This window comes from Hypanus sabinus, chromosome 11, assembly GCF_030144855.1.
Source record: "Hypanus sabinus isolate sHypSab1 chromosome 11, sHypSab1.hap1, whole genome shotgun sequence".
Lineage (NCBI taxonomy): Eukaryota > Metazoa > Chordata > Chondrichthyes > Myliobatiformes > Dasyatidae > Hypanus > Hypanus sabinus.
The window spans coordinates 15,316,588-15,343,105 of NC_082716.1; the positions used below are offsets into that span (position 1 = coordinate 15,316,588).

Genomic DNA, 26,518 nt, shown 5'->3' on the forward strand with positions numbered 1-26,518 from the left:
GATGATTCAGGGAATGAAAAGGTAATCATACGAGGAACCTTGATAGCTCTGGACATGTACTCACTGGAATTTAGAAGGATGAGGGGAAGGATCTCATTGAAACCTTTCAAATGTTGTAAATCCTAGACAGATTAGATGTGGAAAGGTGGTTTCCCATGATGTAGGAGTCTAGGACAAAAGGGCACCTTGTCCCCAGGATGGAGGTGCGTCCATTTAAAACAGAGATGCGGAGAAATTGCTTTAGCCAGAGGGTGGTGAATTTGTGGAATTTGTAATCATGGGTAGCTGTGGAGACCATGTTGTTAGATGTATCTAAGGCAGAGCTTGACAGCGTCTTAATTGGACACAGCATCAAAGGTTACGGGCAGTGGGACTGAACATGGGAACAAAGGATCAGCCATGATTGAATGGTGGAGCAGACATTGAATGTCCTATTTCAACTGCCATGCCTTATAGTCTTATGGAATCCCACATGGTCAAGGAGTGAATGTACAAACTCCTTACAGACAGAAGTGGGACTTGAACCTGGATGCTGACATTGTAATACCGTTACACTAAATGCTATGATACCATACCACCCACCTTTGTTCAATTAGTATGTGTCATAAATAATAGCTGAGCTTTCTGTAAAATTTGTCATTTTTGTCCTGCAGGGGGCTTACAGTTTGCAGCATCTGATAACGTGGATGTAAATGGATTAATTGATTCCTTCACGGGATTAGTATCAGGAAATGGTAACAGCAGCCAACTGTCCATCCAGGTTTGAATATTTTTCAGTAAGATCCTACCTAAACTGTTCCATTGCAGATATTAATGCCAAGGGGCCACATTGCCAAAATGCTTCCATGTCTAACATCCATCTTAAATGGATGTCTCTGACTTCCATTTCACCTCTTTGCTATTCCTGTGGTCTTCCAACTATCTAGTCAACCCGAGACTCGAGACTCATTCCTGCAGCATCATCCATGAACCAAGCCACTCTTCCCCTGGTTTGTAGCAATTCATTGTGGCACACAACGGGACCTGTATCGAAAACTAGAATAGTTTAAAGAGTGTTGCATGTATTTATGAAGTTTATTCCTCCATATTAACACAATCGATAAAATTAGATACTATATTATTGTACCACTGAAAGAGGCCTTGCAAATCAGAGCAACCCCATCTATCATTACAATGATGTTGCTGGGACTTGAAGACCTAAGTATGGAGGGCAATAGGCTGGGTGCAGTTAGATTGGACAAGGATGGCATGGACTAGATGTGTTGAAAGGTCTGTTTCTCTCCTGTATGGTTGTATGAGTGTCTGACTCCATCCGAATTTCCTTTTCCTCTTTAGCCCTAACATTTATTCCATCACATGCCCATTGATTCCCCATTTCATTGAATAACCACCAATGGAGGCACCATCATCATGTAGCAAAAGTGGCTATCAATGTACCTTTGGGAAGTAGGAGCACATATGTGGTCACTGGGAGAGGTCCGGATTCAACCCTGGACTGGAGATGTTAGACAGCTACAAATTCCACAATAATTTACTTCCATGAAATCTTTTCTTTCTCAATCTTTTTATTATTATTAATAATATGAACAAAATACAAATGATATATTAATAAAGGGATTACAAACATACAAATTCCCAATACACATGAAAAAATACATAAGCAATGGTTACAGTATAAATGAGTTTACCAAAACATGAACCATATAGTATATGTATGAACATGGTAAATCTAGATATTTCATAATATATGATATAAAAAAAACAGAAAAAATAAAAAAAAGTTATGCAAAATTAACTAACCTACTAATCTAGTAGCTAATAAAGAAGAAAAAAGAAGCAAAAAAATAAGAAAAAAAAAGAAAAACTAGAAAAAGAGAAAAAAAGGGCTGTTTATAATATCTCACAAGAATACATAATCATCAATGTCGTCAACTCCGATCCTCTCAACATAAATAAGATTAAAGCTGGAAAATCAAATGAACTTGGAACAGGGTCATATTACATCATATGAAAATATTGAATGAATGGTCTCCATACCTTTTCAAATTTAATAGAAGTATCGAATACACCACTTCTAATTTTTTCTAAATTTAAACATAACATAGTTTGAGAGAACCAATTAAATACAGTGGGAGGATTAATTTCCTTCCAATTCAACAATATAGATCTTCTAGCCATCAGAGTTAGAAATGCAATCATTCGGCAGGCGGAAGAAGATAAATGCAGTGAGTCCATCATTGATAAACCAAAAATTGCGGTAATAGGATGAGGTTGTAAATCGATATTCAATAGCGCAGAGATAATATCAAAAATATCTTTCCAATATTTTTTCAAAAGCGGACATGACCAAAACATATGAGTTAAAGATGCAGTTTCAAATTGACATCTATCACAAATAGGATTTATATAAGAATTAAAATGAGCTAATTTATCCTTGGACATATGGGCCCTATGTACGACCTTAAATTGTATTAATGAATGTTTGGCACATATCGAAGATGTATTAACTAATTGAAGAATTCTATCCCAGTTCTCAATAGGAATAGTAAGATGAAGCTCTCTTTCCCAATCATTTTTGGTCTTATAAAGGGGCTCTGAACGTATCTTCATAATTATATTACAGTTTTGATATAAGCCCTTTTTGAAAAGGGTTTAATTCAAACAAACTCTCCAAAATATCTGAAGGCACAAAATTTGGAAACGTATGAAGTACAGTACTTAAAAAATGCCTAATCTGTAAATATCTACAAAAATGAAATCTAGGCAAATTATATTTATTAGATAATTGCTCAAAAGACATAAAACAATTGTCCAAAAATAAATCAGAAAATCTTATTAATCCCTTAGTTTTCCAAGCCGAATCAGCTTGATCTACAACGGAAGGGTGGAAAAAGCAATTAGATACAATAGGAATATTTAAAATGAATTGAGTCAACCCGAAAAATTTCCAAAATTGAAACCGTATACATAAAGTATGTTTAACTATCGGGTTGTCAATTCGTTTCAGCAATTTAGAAAGAGCAAAAGGGAGAGAAGTCCCTAAAATAGAACCCAGAGCATAACCTGGTACCGATTTAATTTCTAAACTCACCCAATGAGGGCCAATACTTCCATGAAATCTGATTGCACTTGGACTATTGTGTATCCTGGGCCCAGCAGGTAAGCACAATTATAAAGAAAGCTCAGCAGTGCCTCTACTTCCTTAGGAGTTTGTGAAGATTCGATATGACATCTAGAACTTTGACAGACTTCTATAGATCTGAAGTGTAGAGAAGATTGTCTGGCTGCATCACAGCCTGGTATGGAAACACCAATGCCCTTGAAAGGAAAAATGTACCAAAAAGTAGTGGACATTGCTTAGTCCATCACAGGTAAAACTGTCCCGACCACTGAGCACATCTCCATCAAACACTGTCACAGGAAAGCAGCATCCGTCAGCAGGGATACCCACCACCCAGGGCATGCTCTCTTCTCACTGCAGTCATCAGGAAGAAGGTTAGCACTCACACCACCAGATTTAGTAATACTTACTGTCCCTCAACCATCAGATTCTTATAACAAAGCAGATTACTTCCTTCAACTTCACTTGCCCTATCATTCAAATGCTTCCATTACCAAGGACTCATCACCTCATGTACTTGATACTTATTTATTATTATTATTATTATTATTATTATTATTATTATTATTATTATTATTATTGTTGTTATTATTATTGTTTCTTCTTTTCACATTTGCACAGTTTGTTCTATTCTGCACTCTGGTTGAATACCCTAGTTGGGTGGTCGTTTATTACTTCTGTTATAGTTTCTACTCTATAGATTTGTTGAGTATGCCCACAAGGGAAATATTCTCAGGATTGTATATGGTGACATATATGTAGTTTGATAATAAAATTTACTTTGAACTTTGAATTTTGGTCCCTTTATCTAGGAGAGTATATACTGGCATTGGAGAGGGTCCAGAAGAGCCACGTGAGAATTATCTCAAGAATGAAAGGGTTAACATGTTACGAGTGTTTGATGGCTCTGAGCCTGTACTTGCTGGATTTTAGAAGAAGGATGATGGGGGAGGCTGTGATCCTATTGAAATCTATTAAATATTGGAAGGCCTGGTTAGAGTGGATGTGGAGAGGATGTTTCCTATAATGGGGGGATCTAGAAGCAAAGAGCACGGCTTCGGAACAAAGACCAGGTTTTGGGGAGAAAGCAGGAGAATGAGGTTGAGAGGGCTAATAAATCAGCCAAGATAGATTGGAGGTGAAGTCTTGATGGACCAAATGGCCTAATTCTGCTCCAATGTCTTATGGTCTAATTCCATACTATGTCATCCATCTGTGCAGGGCTCCCCTGTGGCCATTCCCCTCGGCAACAAGTATGCCCCTTTGGGAATTAAGTTAATTGGGAACAGTTTTTCTCTGGCAAGACCACATCACACATGTGGATGGTTCTTAAAGAGCAATTGCACAGAGTACAGGAAAGGCTCCTATTAGAAGGAAGGATGGGGATGGAAAGATAAGAAAGCCTTGGAGGTGATGAGTTTAGTCAAGAAGAAAAATAAAAATTGTGCAAAGCTTCTGAAGTCAGGATCAAACCAAGCACGAAGAGTATAAAGAGCCTGAAATGAACTGAAGATGGTAATTAAGAATGAAGGATTATGGTGAATCCCAAGGCATTCTATACATACATCAAGTAAAAGGATAACTAGGGAGAAGATGTGAGGTGTGAAGGGGGAAAAATTTGCTTGGATATGGACATTATGATTGAGGTACGTAATGAGTACTTTGCTTCAGTATTTACCAAGGAAAAGGATATGGAGGATGGGCATTAGTGCTGACTGTATAAATACGTTAGGGTGTTTAGAGGTCAAGGAGGAGGAGGTGTTGGGCCTCCTAATGAGTATTAAGGATTTACCCCAGGTTGTTGTAGGAGGCAAGAGGTGAGATTGCTGAGCCCCTGACCCACGTTTTTGTGCTCTCTCTGGCCACAGGCAAGGACTGGCGGGTGGCTAATGTTGTACTTCTATTTAAGAAGGGAACAAGGGAAAATCCTGGGAACTATTAACCTATGAGTTTCCGTCAGTGTTGGGAAATTGCTGATGAAAATTCTTAGGGATAGGATATATGAACATTTGGAAACCCATGGCCCAATTAGGAAGAGTGAACAAGGCTCTGTGTGTGGCAGGTCATTCCTTACTAACTTGATTGCATTTATTGACAAGGTGATGAGAGAGATTGTGAAGGTAGGCTAGTGGATGTTGTATAGGTGGATTTTAATAAGATGTTTGATTATGTCTCTCATGGGAGGCTAATCAAGAAGATTAAGATATGTGGGATCCACGGTGAATTGACTGTTTAAATTCTGAACTAGCTTGGGCGTTGCAAGCAGAGGGTAGTTCTCAAAGGGACATAACTGAGCTGGAGGTCTGTAGTTATTGGTGTTCCACAGGGATCTACAATGGGACCTCTGATATATGAATTGTATATAAATGACCTGGATGAAAATATAGTTGGGTAGGTTAGTCAATTTGCAGATGCTACCAAGATTCGTGGAGTTGTAGATAGGGTAAAAGACTGGCAAAGAGTGCGATATAGATCAGTTCGATATTGGCAAGAAATGGCAGTAGGGCAAATGCAAGGAGACAGTATACTGTTAAAGGCAAGGTCCAAAACAGCGTAGTTGAGAAGACAGATCTTGGGATCTAAGTTTATAGCTTCTTGAAAATAGCTACTCAGGGCCACAAAGTGGTTATGTAGGCCTCTGGAACGCTTGCTTTTACTACTCGAGGCACTGAGTTGTAAAGTCTGGAGGTTTTGTTGCAACTTTATTAAACTCTGGTAAGGCCATATCCGGAGTACTGCGTCCAGTTCTGGCCACCCCACTTTCGCAACAATGTTGAGGTTTTAGAGAGGGTGCAGAAGAGGTTTAGCAGGATGCTGCCTCATTTAGAGTGCATGTGCTATCACGAGAGGCTGGATAAATTTGGGTTGTTTTCTCTGGAGTGGTAGAGGGTGAAGGAAGATCTAATAGAGGTTTACAAGATTATGAGAGGCATAGTTAGAGTGGACAAAGAATATCTGTTTCCCAGGGTTGAAATGTCTAATACCAGAGGGCATGCATTGAAGGTGAGAGGCATTGGGCTGAAGGGGGATGTGAGTGGTAGGTTTTTTACTTAGAGAGTTGTAAATGCCTGGAATGTGCTGCCTGGTATGGTGGTAAACGCATATAGGCAAACATCTTTTACGAGATAAATACAAAGTACACTGCAGATGCTGTGGTCAAATCAACACGTACAAAAGCTGGATGAACAGCAGGTCGGGCAGCATCCATTGAAATGAGCAGTCAACGTTTCGGGCCAAGACCCCTTTTGTACATGTTGATCTTTTAAGAGGTGTTTGGATAAGCACATGGATGTAAGGAAGATGGAGGAATATGGACATAATATAGGTAGGTGGGATTAGTTTTCGAGTTTTTTAAAAATGGATTTTTAACTGGTTTGGCACGACATTGTTGGCCGAATGGCCTGTTCCTGCCCTGTTCTCTTCAATGTTCTACGTTCTATCCTTTTAGATTCTGCTATTTAGCCACAACTAAAGTTCATCCAGCAACTTAGCTAGGGAACATACCATTAATTTCACTTACTGATTTTATGACAGTAAAGTAATAATTCTGTTTGTTTGGTTCCAGCTTGAAAACTCAGGGCAAAGCTTGGAGACCAGCGGCTGGTTGAATGACACAGTTGTTATTGATAAGACAATTGGGAATGACACCTTTTTTGTGGTGAATTGGGAGAGAGATAATCCAAAAATATTTGTACATGACCCCAGCGGAAATACTTACAGTAATTCTGACTTCAAAATAGATCAGTCTGCAAGATCAGCCCGTCTTAAGATTAATGGCACTGCAGAGGTATGGATCAAAATATGTACTATAATGGCTAAAGCGTTCATCTGGGTGCTGTTTGACCAGTTGTGTATTTCTGCTTTTGCTTTTCAATTGTTTTCTAATTGATTGTCTGTTTTCTCTGGCTAATTTGTCCAAATGCATTCTCATCCATTCTCAGTTCAAATATGACCCTATTTTCCACAGCAGCCATCAGCATCCCAAGAAGTAAGTATGAAATGCACCTCCTGGCCAAAGTGACAGCTGTTCCATTGCAGCTGCCTGAGCTTCTGAGTTCCTCCAGCGTTTTGAGTGAGATGCTCTCTGGGACAGAGGATGTTTTGCTCCCAGTCTAGAGCTCCGCAGTATGAGCTGGCTGATGAATCTTCTGTGAGACTCACAGAGCAGACTCTCCACCCAAAACGTCTCTGCAGATGCTACCAACCTGCAGAGTTTCTCCAGCATTTTGCGTGAGTTACTCCATTTTGAGTACTGTTTGGGGGAGGGGCAACATACCTGGTGGAAGCAACAGCTAGTCTGGCCCTCTAGCTCGGAAGAGTAGGGAACTGAAGAGAATGTCAGCAATAATCGTGGACTCTATAGTCAGGGGGACAGATAAGCGATTCTGTGGACGCAAAAAGGGAACATGGATGGTAACTTGCCTCTCCAGTACCAGAGTGCATGATGTTTCTGAATGCGTCCACAATATCCTGAAAAGGGAGAGTGAGCAGCCAGAAGTCATGGTACATATTGGTACCAACAACATAGGTAGAAAAATGGAGGAGGTCCTGAAAACAGAATACAGAGAGTTAGGAAGGAAGCTGACGAGCAGGACCGCAAGGATAGTAATCTCGGGATTGCTTCCTGTGCCACATGACAGTGAAGATAGGAATAGAATGAGGTGGTGGATAAGTGCATGGCTGAAGAATTGGAGCAGGGAGCAGGGACTAGATTCTGATTTCTGGATGTTTGAAACTTCTTCTGAAGCAGGTGGGACCTGAACCAAAGGGACGGGTTGCACTTGAATCTCGTGGTGGGGGGGGGGAACCAATATTCTTGAAGGCATGTTTACTAGAGTTATCTGTTGGGAGTGGTTTAAACTAATATGGCAGGGGGATGGGAGCCAATATGACAGAGCTGAGGATGAGCCAGCCTGTTTCCAAGTAGCTGATGGATGTAACATGAATGTAAGGAAGAACAAGCCAAAGACTGGACACAAATGCATCCAGAACAAAGAATTAAATTGTACTACAGAGGCAAAGTTCAAAAGGGTGAGAATGCAGGACTGTATTTAAATGTGCAGAGCAGTCAGAATAAAGTGGACAAACTCGGGGCGCAGCTAGAGATTTATTGGTATAACGTTGTGGGCATCACTGAGTCGTGGTTGAAAGAAGGCCATAGTTGGGAGCTTAGGAAAGCGTATACTTCGAGTCAAAAGGACAGGCAGGAAGGCATAGGTGGTGGTGTGACTCGGTTGGTAAGAGATGGGATTACATCTTTAGAAAGAGGTGACAGGGTCAGAGAATGTTGAATCTTTGTGATGGAGTTAAGAAACTACAAGGGTAAAAAATAACATATCATGAGAATCATATATAGGCCTCCAATAGTAGCCAAGATGTGAGGTTGAGATTGCAAAGGAAGCTGGAGAAGGCATGTAATAAGGGTAATATCATAATTGTATTGGGGGATTTCAATATGCAAGGGGATTGGAACAATCAGGTTTGTGTTGAATCACGAGAAAGGGAACTTGTTGAATGCCTTTGAGATGGCTTTTTAGAGCAGCTTGTGCTTGAACCTACTCAGGGAAAGGCTATCTAAGATTAAGTGTTGTGTACTAACCCAGATCTTAATAGGGAGCTTAACGTAAAGGAACCCTTAGGAGGCAAAGATCGAAATATGATTGAACTCATACTGCAATTTGAGATGGAGAAGCATAAGTCACATGTATCAATATTGCAATGGAATAAAGGGAATTATAGAAGCATGGGAGAGGAACTTGCTCAGGTGGATTGGAGGAAAACCAAGGAAAGGACCATTAAGGTAGCAAAAGTGAGTGGAAAGTTGGATGATTGGGAAGCTTTTAACATCCAACAAGAGGAATCTAAAAAGCTATAAGAAAGGAAAAGATAAAATATGAAGGCAAACTAGCCAATAATATAAGGGAGGATATCATTTTTTTTTGTTATAGGAAGAGTAAAGGGGAGGGGAGAGTTGATATTGGACCACTAGGAAATGATGCTGGTGAAGTAGTGATGGGGACAAAGAAATGGCAGATGAACTTAATGGGTATTTTGCATCTGTCTTCACTGTGGAAGACATTAGTAATCTGCCAGAGGTCCATGAGCGTTAGGGACTAGGAGTGAATTCTGTTGCTATTACAAGGGAAAGGTGCTGGGCAAACTCAAATTCTTAAGGTGGATAAGCCACCTGGACCAGATGGGCTACAACCTGGAGTCCTGACAGAGCCTGCGGAAAAGATAATGTATGCACTGGTCATGATCTTTCAAGAATCACTCGATTCTGGCATGGTCCCAGAGGACTGGAAGATTGTAAATGTCACTCCACTCTTTAAGAAGGGAGGAAGGCAAAAGGAAGAAAATTATAGGCCAGTTAGCCTACCCTCAGTGGTTGAGAAAGTGTTGGAGTCTACTATTAAGGATGAGGTTTTGGGGTACTTGGAGATTAATGATAGAATAATTAAATTTTGGTGACGCAGGCTCGATGGGCTGGATGGCCTCCTCCTGCTCCCCTTTCCTATTTTCTTATGTAAATTCAGCATGGGTTCTGTAAAGGAAAATATTGCCTGACAAATCTGTTAAGGTACTTTGAGAAAGTAACAAACAGGGTGGACAAAGGAGAGACAGTGGATGTCATTTACTTGTACTTTCAGAAGGCAGTTGATAAGATACCACACATGAGACTACCTAACAAGATAAAAAGCCAATGATGTTACAGGAAAGATACTGGCATGGATAGAGGAATGGCTGGCAGGCAGGAGGCAGTGAGTGGGAATAAAGGGGGCCTTTTCTGGTCAGCTACCAGTAACTGCAGTAGTGGTGTCCTCAAGGTTCATTATTGGACTGCTATATTTCACATTGTTTGTTGATGATTTGGATAATGGAATTAATGGCTTTGTGGCAAAGTTTGTGGATGATACATAGAAAGGTGATGGGGAAGGTAGTGTTGAGGGAGCAATGCGATGGCAGCAGGACAAATTGAAAGAATGGGCAAAGATAAACAGATGGAATACGGAGTTAGGAAATGCATGATAATGCATTTTGGTAAAAGGAACAATAATGACCTGGCCTCCACAGCTGCTTGTGGTAATAAATTCACCACAAATTCACCACCCTCTGCCTAAAGAAGTTTCTCCACATCTCTGGTTTAAGTGGATGCCCCACTATCCTAACACTGTGGTCTCTTGTTCTCACTCCCCCACCATGAGAAATATCCTTTCCACATCTACCTTGTCTATGCCTTTCAACACTTGAAAGGTTTCAATGAGATTTCCCTCATTCTTTTAAATTCCAGCAAGTACAGACCCAGAGCAATCAAACGTTCCTCCTGTGATAAACCTTTCATTCCCAGAATCATTCTTGTAAACCTCCCCTTAACCCTTTCCAATGCCACTACATCTTTTGTAAGATGAGGAGCCCAACACTGTTCACAATACTCAAGGTGGGGCCTCGCCAACACCTTATAAAGCCTCAGCATCACATCTTTGCTCTTGTATTCTAGACCTCTTGAAATGAATGCTAACATTGCATTTGCCTTCCTCGTCACCAACTCTACCTGCAAGTTAACCTTCGGCACAAGGACTTCCATGTCCCCAAGCATCTCAGAGTTTTAGGTTTGTTCCCTATTTAGAAACTAGGCTGTGCATCTATTTCTTCCACCAAACTGCATGACCATGCATTTTGCAACATTGTATTTCATTTGTCACTCACTTGTCCAATCGCCTAATGTCGACCTGCAACCTACCTGTTTCCTCAACACTACTTGCAAACCTGGGAACAAAGCCATCTATTCCATCATCTAAAACATTGATATACAGCATGAAAAGAAGTGGTCCCAGTGCTGACCCCTGCAGGACACCACTAGTCACTGGTAGCCTTCCAGAAAAGGACCCCTTTATTCCCAGTCATTGCCTCCTACCAATCAACCAATGGTGTACCCACGCCAGTACTTTCCTGTAATCCCATGAGCTCTTAACTTGGTAAGCAGTCTCATGTGTGGCACCTTGTCGAAGGCCTTCTGAAAGTCCAAATATACAACATCCACTGTATCCCCTTTACCTATCCTTCTTGTAATATCCTCAAAGAGTTCCAACAAGTTCATCAGGCAATGTTTTCTCTTAAGAGAACCATTCTGGCTTTGTCCTGTCTTGTCCTGTGTCACTAAGTACTCCATAACCTCATCCTTACCAATTGAAATGAATATCTTCCAAACCACTGAGGTCAAGCAACCTGGTATATAATTTCATTTCTGCTGCCTTCCTCCTTTCTTAAAGAGTGGAGAGACATTTGCAATTTTCCAGTCCTTTGGCACCATGCCAGATTCCAGTGATTTTTTTTTTGAAAGATCATTGCTAATGTCTCCACAATCTCTACTACTACCTCTTTCAGAACCCTAGGGTGATGCTCATCCGGTCTGGGTGACTTATATATCCTTAGATCTTTCAGCTTTTTGAGCAACTTCTCCAAATAATACTCTCTTCTCTTCCCTCACACCCTTCAACATCTGGCACGTTGCTAGTGTCTTCCACAAGTTGAACTCAAACATATTGTGATCACTGGTTCCTAAGTGTTCTTTTACCTTAAACTCCCTAATCACCTCCGGTTCACTGTATAGCACCCAATCTAGTACAGCTGATCCCCTAGTAAGCTCAATGACAAACTATTCTAAAAAGCCACCTCATAGGCATTCAACAAACTCACTCTTTTGAGATCCAATACCATTAAGATTTTCCTGATCGATGTGCATGGTGAAATCTCCCATGACTATCATAACATTCCCCTTTTGATACGCCTTTTCTATTTCCTGTTGTAATCTGTGGTCCACAGCCAGCCACTGTTCAGGGGCCTGTATATCACTGCCATCAGGGTTCTTTTGCACTTGCAGTTTCTTAATATAAACCCATAAGGATTCAACGTCTTCTGATCCTATGTCACCAACTTTCTACTGATTTGATGTCATTCTTTACCAGCAAATCCACACCACTCCCTCTGACTATCATCCTATCCCTCTGATACAACGTGTAAATTGAGACACTCAGTTCCCAACTACAACCATCCTTTAGCCACGATTCAGTGATGATCACCACATCATACTTGGCAATCTGTAATTGTGTAACAAGATGATCCACCTTATTTCTTATGCTCCATGCATTGAGATATAGCACTATGAGTACTGTATTTGCTACTCTTTTTGATTCTGCACCTCTACTGCACTGATACTCACCCTGCTGGCTGCAAAAATTATGTGTTATCGTTGAACAGTGTCCAGAAGAGGTTCTTGAGAATGCTTCTGGGAATGAACGGGTTAACACTTGAAGAGCATTTGCCAGTTTAGGTCTGTATTCACTAAAATTTAAAGGAATGCGTGAGGATCTCATTGAAACCTATTGAAAGTTGAAAGGACTAGTGGATGTGAAGAGGATGTTTCCTATGGTGTGGTTATCCAGAACCAGAGGGTACAGCCTCAAAACTGAGTGGCAACCTTTTAGAACAGAGGTAAGGAGGAATTTTTTTTAGCTGGAGAATCTGTGGAATGCTCTGACACAGATATGGTAGAGGCCAATTCCATGGGTATATTTAAGGTGGAAGTTGATCGTTTCCTGATCAGTCAGGTTATCATAGGATACGGCAAGAAGGCAGGTGTATGGAGTAAAGTGGGACCCGGGATCAGCCATGACAGTCCTGACGAAGGGTCTCGGCCCGAAACATCGACAGTTCTTCTCCATACAGATGCTGCCTGACCTGCTGTGTTCCACCAGCATTTTTTGTGTGTTGCTTGAATTTCCAGAATCTGTAGATTTCCTCGTGTTAGAGGTGAGGTTGTTTCATTGTTCAGGACTGTACCAGGGTTCTGGAACTGTGAAGCAACATTTGTGTTAGCTGTGCTCTCACCATTCCTTACAGCACATTTGAGATCCTATGGCATGAGGCAGGTGAGAGAAATGAGCTTTTTGTTTCACACCAGAATGACTTCCCTGGTATATTTTGAGTTCTCCAGAAGTTCGAAGGTACATTCTGCTGTTCAAAGCCAGTAAGTCTGCTGTGCAGAATGGAGCCATATCTGAACAGCATGGTTGTCACAGTAGCTGTAGTTGTAATAGTTTACAGCACAGACAATTAGCGATCATGATTCAATTCTCACCACTGTCTGGAAGGAGTTTGTACCTTCTCCCTGTGATCACATGGCTTTCTTCTGAGTGCCCCAGTTTCCTCCAATATTGCAAAGAGGTATGTGTTGGGTTGCAGTTAGTAAGAGAGAAGTGAATGCTATGTTGGTGCCAGAGGCATTGTATCACTTGTAGGTTTCACCTGCACAATCCTCAGACCGTGTTGATTGTTCACACAAATGCCACATTTTGCTGCATGTTTTGATGTACATGTAACAAAAAAAGCTAAGCTTTATCTTTAGAGAACAGATGAGACTGACAGTGAGTGGAAAAGGTTTGGCTTTGGTATCTTTCAGCTTCTGCACAACTGTTTTCTTCCAGCAGATTAGCATTGTAGTTAGTGTGCTTAATAATAGTTGAAGGTAAAAGTGTCAATAAAAAGTGTTAATTGTGCATATCATTCAAACTTTTCATCAAGATGTAGACAGGAACATGTGCACTGCCCCCTTCCTGAATACAATGCCCAGTAATAAAAGCTGGAGAGCAATCAGCCATCAGTGTCCTGGCCATTGCTTCCAAGCCAAGCAAATAATAATGAGGCTATTTTAAGAGTACTGTTCCCTCTAAGATGCGTGGGTGCATGGCTGGCGGAGACTGAAATGTTCCCATGCACGTAGCCTTTGTTCATGCGCAGCTGTAATTTTCTGTTACATAAAGCACTGGTGAGGCCTTACTTGGAGTATTGTGAGCAGTTCTGGGCCCTTATCTTAGAAAGAATGTTCTGAAACTGGAGAGGGTTCAAAGGAGGTTCACAAAAATGATTCCAGGATTGAATGACTTGACATATGGAGACCATTTGATGGTTCTGGGCCTGTATTTGCTGCAATTCAGAAGAATGAGGGGGACCTCACTGAAACCTATCAGATGGTGAAAACTTTGATGGTATGGATATGGAGAGAATATTTCCTAAGGCAGGAGAGTCAAAGACCAGAGAAAATAGCCTCACATAGAGGGTTGTCTATTTAGAATGGAGATTAAAAGGAATTTCTTTAGCCAGAGAGTGGTGAATCTATGAAACTCCTTGCCACAGGCAGCTGAGGAGGCCAAGTCTTTATGTATATTTAAGGCAGAGGTTGATAGATTCTTAATAGGTCAGGGCATGAAGGGATATGGGGAGAAAATCGAGGAAACTGAGGGTGAGAGGAAAATTGGATCACCATGATGAAATGGAGGAGCAAACTCGATGGGCCAAATGGCCTAATTCTTCTCCTATATCTTATGGTCTTATAATCTTAAAATGATTTTCAGTTTATACTAATATAATTGTGAAACTATGTAATTAATTGTGTTAATGAATATAATCCATAGATTTTCTAAATGATAAACACACCACAATATTTACTTTGAAACATTTTACAGATTCAACATATTTACATAGTCAGTGTTTCAAGTTACAACACTGTCACAAATTGTAATAATAAACATAGAATGGAAGTGGATAGCTTGTTGTTAATAAACCACCAACCTGCTGAATACAGATACCATCTAAGTTTAAAAGTTTAAAAGCCTACGAAATGTTAAAGATTTTCTTTTTTGTACTGTATTTCATTATATCAATTAATAAATAAAATCAAAAATATCTGATTTTTCAATTTTCATTCTAAATAGCCATAGTATTATAAAAAAGAAAAATGTACCCAGAGTTTTCAGGTCATGTAAGTATTTCCTGCACAGAGCAATGGTAGATCTGTGTAACTGTAAAAGAAATTGGAGTGAACATTGGGAGTCTTGGCTGAGATCAGTTCAGCTGGCAGAAGAACAACATCGGCTCTGCTGGATTATATGAAACAAGTCAATGAGGAAGAATAATATTTTTCTAACTCTTTGTTTCCTAGATTGGATCTTGGATCTACAGCATTCAAAACCCAGGAGCCAAACAGGTCATAACAATCATCATAACATCACGAGCAGCAGATCCACAAGCTCCACAAATCAAAGTTAATGGGCACATCGGCAGGAAGGATCCCAACAGCCCAATGATTTGCTACGTGGAAGTTAGTTATGGATTTCAGCCAGTTCTGAATACAAATGTGACAGCTATTGTTGAACGTCCCAGTGGCCCTCCAGTTACACTGAAGCTCTTGGATGATGGCTTAGGTAGGACTCATTAAATGTCCTCGCGAATAAAAAAAAGTGTAGTTCTATTGCACATTCCAAAACTGCTGATATATCAAAAGTTAGCTTCCTTTCTAAAGAACTATATGACAGATCATAATGATGGGATTAATAACACATTGTATTTGAAAGCTGTTAGAACTGTGCAACAACCTTCCATCACTACATTTGGATCCAAGTCACTGTGGATCCCATGTTCATCTTCCCGGCCTTTAAATTATCTCCATTTCTCCCTGCTTCTTACGTCATAGAGCATTAAAGCACAAAAACAGTTCCTTTGGCCCATCTAGTCAGTGTGAAACTGTTATTCCATCTCATCCCATTGATCTGCACTGGACCATAGCCCTCCAAACCCGTCCCATCCATATACCTCTCCAAATTTCTCTTAAATGGTGGAATCAAACCCACATCTACTACTTCTGTTGGCAACTTGTTCCACACTCTCACCATCCTCTAAATGAAGAAGATCCCCCTCATGTTTCTCTTAAGCTTTTCACCTTCACAATTAATACCTGACTTTGAATTCTGGTGCTTACTTCTTTTCCCTCCTGGCCTGTGTTTCAGCAGACAAGAATCTAACTTTTTGAACAGTCCCACCTTGGTATATGTGTAAGTTCTTCTGTAGGTCCATTCATCTTGTGACAGTGCCCTTGGAGGGGAGAAAGCTATTGAAGAATTATTTTCATGCATGTCTTGTGACACTTCTGGACAGATGAGGACAAAAGGAATGACTGTGATTTAGCTATGGCAAAGTCACAATCTTAACAAGTCCAAGTTTAAGTTTATTGTTATCTGATTGTATAACCAAATGAATCAACGTTATCTGGACCATGGTTCACACATGGCACATAAAACAAAATATTACCATAAATAAACTAATAAAATATTATTTGCAATGTACATAGAGCTCAACACATATAAACAGTAAACAACAAACTGTACAGTAAACAGAAAACAGTTTGGTGGTGGCAGGGTATTCACTAGTCTCACAGCCAAAGGGAAGAAGCTGTTACCCAGTCTGGCAATCCTAGACCTGATGTTCCTGTACCTCCTTCCTGATAGTAGTGGGTTAAAGAGACTGTCAGATTGTCAGAAAGTGCCTCAACAATGCTTCAGGCCCTTTGTATACAACATTCCCAGTAAATGTTACAAGTAGGAGAGAGGGAGAACCCAGTGATCTGCTCAGTGGTTTTTACAAGCGCCATGCTTGGACCTTCTCAATGTCTGGCCATAGTATGGTCCTCATTCAGTCAGGAGATGATAAGGCTAATGTGTCACATTGCATAAAGAAAAGGGTCACTGGCAATGTTGGACAGATAACTGGATGTGCATCAGGAAAGTGAAGGGTGAGTGTTGATCAAAATTAGCTGGGTATGAGAGGTGATGTGAAGTGATGTGATGCAAGATGTAATTAGTGAGAGTAAACCACTAAATTTGGAGGTGCACTGGAGGCGTAGGACAGTAGTTAGTGTAATGCCAGTACAGTGCCAGCTGTAAGATTGCTGTTCAATTCCCCCTGCAGTTTGTAAAGAGATTGTACCTTCTCCCCATAACCATATGGGTATCCTCCAGGTGCTCCGGTTTTCTCCCCTATTCCAAAGACATACTGGTTGGTAGGTTACTTGGTCATTATAAATTGTCCCCTGATTAGTCTCGGATTAAATTCAGGGGATTGCTGGGCATGTGGCTCTAATGGCCGGAAGGGGTCTTCCAAATTCTAGCTCAATAAAACATCTTTTAAAAATCGCAGATTTCATTGATTGTTGATGCAAATGGCACATGTTTCAATGTTTTGACGTATGTGTGACATCTTTAATCTCTTTTTCCTCATGGGATAAAGTCAGTAAATTCAAAATCACAATCTCAAGAATTTCTTTGCTCAAGGCTTTTCAGCATTCGGCCATGGACACTCTGTTTGGTTAGGTGATTATAAGGCATCACAGTACAAAAAGATTAAGTTATAAATATAACTCAGTTTAGTAAATTCAGAGATCTCACGGCACAGAGCTTCTGATGCTCTCCTTCCACACAAACTCAATCCATACCTTCTTCTTGACAGGTACATGTTTCTTCCTCTCGTTACTAGGGCAACCATCCCTTCATCTCCTGACTTGAGTCAGCAGTAATTCCAATGATACATCCAGTCCAGGCCTTGCACTTGCTCTGAATACTCTATGTGCACCGTGTCTACATTGACCTTTAATATACTTCCATGAAGTACTACCACAAGAAAGTAGCATCCATTATCAAACACCCCAACATGCAGGCCATGCTGTTTTCTCACTGCTGCTATTGGATGGGAGGTACAGGAGCATTAGTTCCTATACCCCCAGGTTCAGGGACAGTTATTACCCTATAACCATCAGTCTCCTGAACCAGCGTAGATAACTAAATTCACCAGAACTTTGAATTGATTCTGCAACCTATGGATTCACTTTCAAGGACTCTACAATCCATGTGCTCAGTATTATTTATTTTTTGATTTTGCACTAATTCTCTTCTGGTGCTTATTGGTTGCTTGTCAGTCTTTGTTTATGTAGAGTTTTTCATAAATTCTATTCTAATTCTTTATTTTTTAGTGAATGCCTGTAAGAAAATGAATCTCAAGGTAATATATGGTGACATATACGTAATTTGATAATAATTTTTACTTTGACTTTGACCTTGAAATAAAGCTGAGATTTAGTCTCTGTGCAGCTAAAAAGCAAAACAGCTCCAGATCAAAAGATAGTTGGTGTAGATTGGTTTAAATTAGATTCCAACTTGTAATATTGTCTTACATTTTCATCTTTCTTTTCCATTTCCTTATGGATGTGGTGGTAGGGCCAACAAAACTCTCCAGTTTATATTCAGTTAACAATGGGGACTATAAAAGGGAAGCCCCCGAGGGTGAACACAAACAGTGGGACTGTTTCTTTAGAATTCCATACCAATTTAGTTCACTGGAGTTTTTTAGAGAAGGTCAGAATTATCTTGTCTAATACACCATGTCGTGACTCTGAAAAGCAAGTCAAATATTAGCATTAGTGGTTATAACCATATACTTAACAATAAAAAGAATAAATGAAAGATTAAAAGATTAAAATTTATCAATGTATTGAAAACTTGGAAAATGAGGGGCAATCTTATAGTGTTTGAAATTATAAGAAGTATTGATTAGGTGGATAGTAACAGTATTTTTCCACAAATTCAGGGAGACATAGACCTAGAATGAGAGGGAAAAGTTTTTAAATGAGATTTGAGGGGCAACTTTTCATGTAGAGTCTGGTGAGTATATGGAATGATCTGCCAGGAGAAGTAAGTGATTGAAGCAGATTACAGTATAATATTATTTAAGAAAGTACATGGAAGTAGGACCCTGGAGGTTTGCGGGCAAAATGTAGGAAATTGGGTCTAGCTGAATGGGCATCATGGACTCATTCGGCCAAAGCACTGCTTTGTGGCTCTATTGACATCAAAGCCAATGCATCACAACAATCAAAGAAAGTTTTGAAGTTCAGTGTTTGGACATATTGTATTGAGGTTAGTCTCCTCCATAATGCTATTTTTTAGCATGGACAATTATTAGTGCAGCTTTAATATCCTTTGTACCTCTTGTACACAGTCATTTAATTTTTCTGTATTCACATTTCTTTATATTATGACAGTAGTCTATATTCATTTATTTTGACATTAGGTGCTGATATCGTCAGGAATGATGGGATTTACTCTAAGTATTTCCTCGACTACAGTGGAACTGGAAGATATGCGGTTAAAGTTCGTGTACAGGGATTCGAAGGTACCACAAAGATAACGGTCAGAACAGGAGGACAGGCCAAGTGCCTACCAGGATTCATGGAAAATGGTAATACATATTATAAAATAGAAATGTGGAATTATTATGGTAACAATGAACAATTTGCTGTCAAGTTGAATCATTGAGTTCAGCTTTATTGGTCCTTACAGCTCATATCAAGGCCTGGATTGGTGCTGGTATGTACACAGTGGTCAGAGACCAAGGGTCAGAGTTGTTCCAATGTACCTTACTGATAGAAACATCTAATTTGTATTTCTAATGCCAATCAAAACTATGATTTTGTTGAATGTGTGAGCATCGAAGTCTTTTTTCTGTTGTGATCATGCAGGGGAATGAAAGCGAACATCAAAGTAAAGGGTTTGTTTAGGATATTACCAATGACACTCTCACTTCAGAGGCAGAGAGTTGTGGGTGCAGGTCTCACTCCACTTGAACCTTCTTACACTTACTGCCTGTTATGCCACTGATGTTTAAGGCAGCAATAAAGGTCCTCCATCTCTGGTGGTGTTCAGGGCTTCCTTCATTGTGTCAGAAGCTCAGTTTTCTTGACTGTCGGTTGTACAAGTTCCAGGTGGAGACTCAGGAATACTGTCACTCATAGAAGGATTCTTCATTGCTGCTTTTGTAACAGTCACCATTGAACCATAGAACATTACAGCACAATACAGGCCCTTCAGCCCTCCATGTTGTGCCAACCTATATAATCCGTAAGAAAAAACATATTAAACCCACACTACCTCATAACCCTCTATTTTTCTTTCATCCATGTGCCTGTCCAAGAAGCTCTTATATACCCCTAATGTTTTAGCCTCCACCACCATCCTTGGCAAGTCATTCCAGGCACTTACCACCTTCTGCATAAAAAACTTACCCCTGATGTCTCCCCTAAACTTCCCTCCCTTAATTTTGTACAAATGCCCTCTGGTGTTTGCTATTGGTGCCCTGGGAAACAGGTACTGACTATCACCCTATCTATGCGTCTCATAATCTTGAAGACCTCTATCAAGTCCCCTCTCATTCTTCTACACTCCAAAGAGAAAAGTCTCAGCTCTGCTAACCTTGCTTCATATGACTTGTTCTCCAAACCAGGCAACATCCTGGTAAATCTCCTCTGCATCCTCTCCATAGTTTCCACATCCTTCCTATAATGAGGTGACCAGAATTGAACACAATACTCTAAGTGCGGTCTCACCAGAGATTTGTAGAGTTGTAACATGATCTCTCTACTTTTGAACTCAATCCCCCTGTTAATGAAGCCTAGCATCCCATAGGCCTTCTTAACTACCCTATCATCCTGCGCAGTGATCTTGAGGGATGTATGGATTTGAACCCCAAGGTCCCTTTGTTCATCCACACTCTTAAGTAACTGACCATTAATGCTGTGCTCAGTCTATAGGACAAAGGAGCAGAAGTCGGCCATTTGGCCCATCGAGTGTGCTCTGCACTTCTAGTTTGTCCTTCCAAAATGCATCACCTCACACTTATCTGGATTGAACTCCGGATAACTCCAGTTCTGTTTTACTAGTCAGGGCTGAGTTGAATCCACAAAACTGGAGGACCAGTGGACTACTCTTAGTCTGTCCTCTACCCCTTGACCTTTTTTGCATGAGTGACCCTACTAAGAGGCATGAGAACAGCCAATACAGCTCTCTGGGTTATTGAAGCACACAAGCCTTCAAGCCACAACAAGGTTTTGGTCCTCTTGGAGGCTCTTGAACCTAAGAACCCAAGAAAGAGGAGAATTAGGAGAAGTGCAGCCTGCTCCACCATTCAACAAGATCTTCCTGCTCAAAGAACATTTTCTTCTCAATTACCATATCATGTGATACCCTTAATAAACTGAAGTAAATGATTACAGTTTTAAATGCAACCAATAACTGACTTCCCAAGAATAGAACTCCAATAAGTGACCTCCCTTTGAGTAAAGGAATTTCTACACAATTCAGTCCTAAAGACTTTATCCTTTATTTGGAGACCATGATCCAACATTCTAGGTCAGAGGAACATGGAACATAAAACAATACAGCACAGTAACAGGCCTTTTGGCCCACAACGTTATGTCAAGCCAATTCAATTAGTAATCAAATGGCTCACCAAATTAATCTCTACTGCCCACACAATGTCCATGTTCCTCTACTTTCATCAGATTCTTGCGCTTATCTAAATGTCTCTTAAAGTACTTTACATCTCCCTTGTTTTCCCCTCTGATTTTTTTCTAAACCTGAGGGAATAGTGGCCTAGCCTGCTCAGGCTGTGATTGCACAGTAGATCAGAAATCATGATATTTTGCTGAATCTTCATCGCTCAGCCCCGAAAGCAAGTATTTTTTTCCCTGCTCTTCAGACCGAAATTGTACAAAATGCTCCAGGAATAGTATCATCAGGACTAATATAATCACAATAAAAGATTAAAGGTCAGCTCTATTTGCCACATGTGCATCGAAACATACATTGAAATGCATCCTTAGTGTTATTGACCAACACAGTCTAAGGATTGTGCTGGAGGCAGTCTGCAAGTGTTGCCATTGTTCAGGTGTGAATATAGCATGACCACCATTTAACCCTAACCTGTACATCTTTGAAATGTGGCAAGATACCGGAGCACCTGGAGGTAATCCACATAGTCACAGGGAAAACGTACAAACTCCTTACAGACAATAGTGGAAATTGAATACTGTATTTAACATCCCTTGCCAATATATCAATTTCCTTCCCAACTGTGCACTAAAGAGTCTATTCCTGGTTTGTACTGTTTTATTAAAGTTGCATCTGCACGTTATTGCTTTGTGTCTTGTGACTACGGTACTTAGGTTAACTTGAACAGCAATATTTCCTAATCTGCCAGCAATTTAAGAAAGGTCCTGCTTTTCCACTCACTTTTTTCCACTCAATACTCCACTTGAGGTGTTGCCTCTCAATCACTCAGCATGTTTATCTCCCCCTCAGTCTTCATCACCACTCACCTTTCTGCTGTGAGTTATGTCATCAGCAAGCACAGAAATAGGACATTTGCCAACCTCAGTTGCCGTGGGCAACACAGTAGCATAGCGGTTAGCACGATGCTTTACAGGACTAGCGATCGAGTTTCAATTCCCGCCACATTCTCCCCAGAACGTGATATGTGATATGCCATCAGGTGGCATAAAAATAATATATTTTAGAATCAGAATCAGGTTTAATATCAGCAGCAATATCGTGGAATTTGTTGTTTTGCAGTAGCAGTATATTTTTATATATAATAATAAAAACTGTGAATTACAGTAAATATATGTATAAATAAAATAGTTAAATTAAATAATTAGTGCAAAAAATAGTGAAGTATTGTTTCTGGGTTCAAGATCCATTCAGAACTCAGATGGCAGAGGGGAAGAAACTGTTCCTGAATCACTGAGTATGTGCTTTCAGGCTCCTGTACCCCTGTACCTCCATCCTGATCCTGATGGTAACATGATCTGGGTGATGGGGGTCCTTAAAGATGGATGCCACCTTTTTGAGGCATCGCTCTTGGAAGATGTCTTGGATGCTACAGAGGCTGGTGGCCATAAGTAGATAACTGAGTTTACACCTTTCTGCAGCTCCTGTCAATCCTGTGCAATGGCCCCCTCATACCAGACGGTGATGCAGCCAACTAGAAAGCTCTCCACGGTGCATCTGTAGAAATTTGCAAGTGTCTCTGGTGATATGTCAAAACTCTTTAGACTCCTAATGAAATATAGCCGCTGCTGTGCCTTTTTTGTAAATGCATCAGTAGTTGGGCCCAGGCTAGATCCTCAGAGATATTGACACACAGAAACTTGAAATTGCTCACTCTTTCCACTTCTGATCCCTCTAAGAGGGACCATCCTTCTATAATGTGTGTTACCTTGGCTTACCCATTCTGAAGTCCACAATCTGTTCTTTGGTTTTACTGACATTGAGTGCAAGTTTGTTGCTATGAAACCACTCAACTAGCTGATGTATCTCAGTCCTGTACACTTTCTCACCACCATGAGACATTCTTCCTACGATAGTTATGTCGTCTGCAAATTTAAAGATGGCATTTGTTTTGTGCCTAGCCACACGGTCATGGGTGTAGAGAAAGTAAGCAGTAGGCTAAGCACGCATCCCTGAGGTGCAGCAATGTTGACAATCAGCAAGGTGGAGATGTTATTTCTGATCTGCACAGATTGTGCTCTTCCAATGAAGTCGAGGATCCAGTCAGAGAGGGAGGTTTTGAAGCTTTTTGATCATATCTGTAAGAATGATTGTGTTAAACCCTGAGCTGTAGCCAATAAACAATGGCCTGACAGAAGTATAAGTGTTGTCCAGTTGATCCAAGGCTGTGTGAAGATCACACTTGGAGTATTGTGAGCAGTTTTGGGTGCCTTATCTAAGAAAGGATGTGCAGGCATTGGAGAGCATCCAGAGGAGGTTCACGAGAATGTGATTCAGGCTGAATCATATAACTTTTAAACTTTTGTATCATAGTGCATGAACTCTTTCATATTTTTCTAACTATAGGATTATTAATTAATACTTCCCCATTGCGCAGTAATAGAACAAATGTTGAAATGTTGAAATGCCTCGATAGAGAGGATGTGGAGAGGATGTTTCCTATGGTGGGGGAAGTCTAAGACCAGAAGACACAGCCACAGAACAGAGTGACCTCCTTATAGAATGGACATAAGGAGCAATTTCTTTAGCCAGAGATTGGTGAGACTATGGAATTCATTGGCATAGGCGTCTGTGAAAGCAAAGTCATTTGGTATATTTAAGACAGAGTCTGATAGATTCTTGACTAGTCATGGCAAATGGGGAGAAGGGAAGAGATTGGGACTGAGAGGGAAATTGGATCAGCCATAATGAAATAGTAAATTAGACTCGATGGGCCAAATAGCCTAATTCTTCTCCTATATCTTATGGTCTTATGACTTAACTAAAATAGATTATGGCCTCCCCAAACCCCCCAGCTACTCAATTGAATATTCTAGAAGTCCATCTTACATACATTCTAAAAACTCATCTTCAGCATTTTTTCAACAAATTTTATTTGCCCAGCATGTATATCAATTACAGTCTCTCTCAGTTATTGTAAATGCAAGAGATTCTGCAAATGCTGGAAATCTTGAGCAACGCACACAAAATGCTGGAGGAACTCAGCAGGTCAGGCAGCATCTACGAAGGCAAATAAACAGTCAATGATTCCGGCCAAGACGCTTCATCAGGACAGGAAAATAAGCGGACAGAAGCTAGAATAAGATGGTGGAGTGGAGGGAAAGTATACATACTGGCAGGTGGCATTTTCTCCAGTCTTGACGAAGGGTCTCAGCTCAAAACATCAACTGTTTATTCCCCTCCACAGATGCTGTCTGAATTGCTAAGTTCCTCCAGCATTTTGTGTGTGTTGTTCTCACAGTTATTGTGTTATCTTGCTATGTTTTATCTCTCATTCCTTTATTCGTACCATGCTGGACATCACACTATCCAGAGTTTATAAAGTAATAACTAGTGTATCCACTATCTTCACTTTCATTCCCTTGTATTGGTCATCAATCCATGAGGACTCTGGCTTTTAGTCCCATTTCTTCCTCTATAGACTAAAGGGAAATCCCTTTATAACTGAGATAAGGAGAAATTTCCCTTGCAAGAGGAAACTGTTATTCTGCCAAGTCCCATCGACTTGCACCGAACTGTAACCCTCCCTGACCTTCCCATCCATGTACTTATCCAAACTTCTCTTAAGTGTTGCATTGAAATCCACCTCCACCACTTTCCATGGCAGCTTGTTCCACACTCACAGTAACCTCTGAGTGAAGAAGTTCCCCCTCAGATTCCCCTAAAATATTTCACCTATCACACTTATCATTTACCCTGTTTAAACCTCTCATAATTTTGTATATCTCTATCAAATCTCCCCTCATTCTCCTACACTCCAGGGGAAAAAAAAAGTCATGACCTATTCAACCTTTCCCTATAAGTCAGGTCCTCAATTCCTGGAAGTATCCTTGTAAGTTTTCTTGGTGCACTTTCAATTTTATTGATATCTTTTCGGTAGGTAGGGATCAGAACTCCACACAATAGAATCGCTGTTCTGCCAAAACTGCTCAGAAATGCACTATGGGAAATTGCAATTGGGTCCAGTTAACCAAGAATGACTTCAGTTTTACCATGATTGACAGTCTGTAATGCAGGAACAAAGCCAACTAGTTGAATTTAAAGCATGTGTTTTGATGTTCTTGAAGTATTACAATTTTTGACATTCACCACAGGAATATTTCCATAGACGTTTCTGGCCGAGACCCTTTGTGGTCTTGGCTGGAAATGTCGACAGTGCTTCTCCCTATAGATGCTGCCTGGACTGCTGTGTTCCACCAGCATTTTGTGTGTGTTGCTGAACTTTCAGTATATTGACTGGGAATCCCAAACTGTAAATGGGCTAGGTGGTTTAGAGTTTGTGTTCAGAAAAGTTTGATTCATCAGTACGGAGACAATCCAGTAAGTGAAAGGTCACCCAACTATCCTAGGGATTTAGAGGAACGAATTTGTAAAAAAAAATATCACAGCCTGCTGCAAGAAACATAAGGTTGTTATTCAAAGTGATTTTAACTTTCAGTAGCAAACACAAGGAAATCTGCAGATGCTGGAAATTCAAGCAACACACACAAAATGCTGCCTGGACTGCTGTGTTGCTGAACTTTCAGTATATTGACTGGGAATCCCATACTGTAAATGGGCTAGGTGGGATAGAGTTTGTGTTCAGAAAAGTTTGATTCATCAGTATGTAGACAACCCAACGTGAGCCATACAATACTAGATCTGTTATTAGCGAATGAGACTGGGCAGGTGACAGAAATTTGTGTAAGGAAACACTTTGCCTCCAGTGACCACAATACTATTAGTTTCAAAGTAATTATCCAAAGAAATAGGCCTGATCTGTGAGTTGAGATTCTAAATTGAGGAAAGGCCAATTTTCATGGCATCAGAAATAATGCGGCAAGTGCGGATTGAGACAGGCTGGTGTCTGGCAAATGTGTACTTGGAAAATGGAAGGACTTCAAAACTGAAATTTTGATTGTGCAAAACTTAGATGTGCCTGTCAGAATTTAAGTTAAAAATAGTAAGTGTAGGGAACCTTGGATTTCAAGAGATACTGAGGACCTGGTTAAGAGGAAACAAGGAGGTGCTTAGTAAGTATTGGCAAGTAGGAACAAATGACACAACATGCTAGAGGAACTCAGCAGGCCAGGAAGCATCTATGGTAAAAAGTATCTTTTATCATAGATGATGCTTGGCCTGCTGAGTTCCTCCAGCATGTTACGTGTCTTGCTTGGATTTCCAGCATCTG

The 26,518-nt window shown here is 40.4% G+C and overlaps 1 protein-coding gene across 1 annotated transcript in view; it reads left to right on the top strand.

Moving 5' to 3' along the window:
- The window catches only part of LOC132402346 (calcium-activated chloride channel regulator 1-like), a 122,840-nt gene that overhangs the window by 53,855 nt on the left and 42,467 nt on the right, over window positions 1-26,518 (top strand). The window contains exons 9-13 of the mRNA XM_059985225.1: window positions 654-760; window positions 6,687-6,908; window positions 15,120-15,381; window positions 19,076-19,243; window positions 20,942-20,963. Of these exons, the coding sequence (XP_059841208.1) occupies window positions 654-760; window positions 6,687-6,908; window positions 15,120-15,381; window positions 19,076-19,243; window positions 20,942-20,963 (781 nt within the window). The remainder of the gene's footprint in view (window positions 1-653; window positions 761-6,686; window positions 6,909-15,119; window positions 15,382-19,075; window positions 19,244-20,941; window positions 20,964-26,518) is intronic.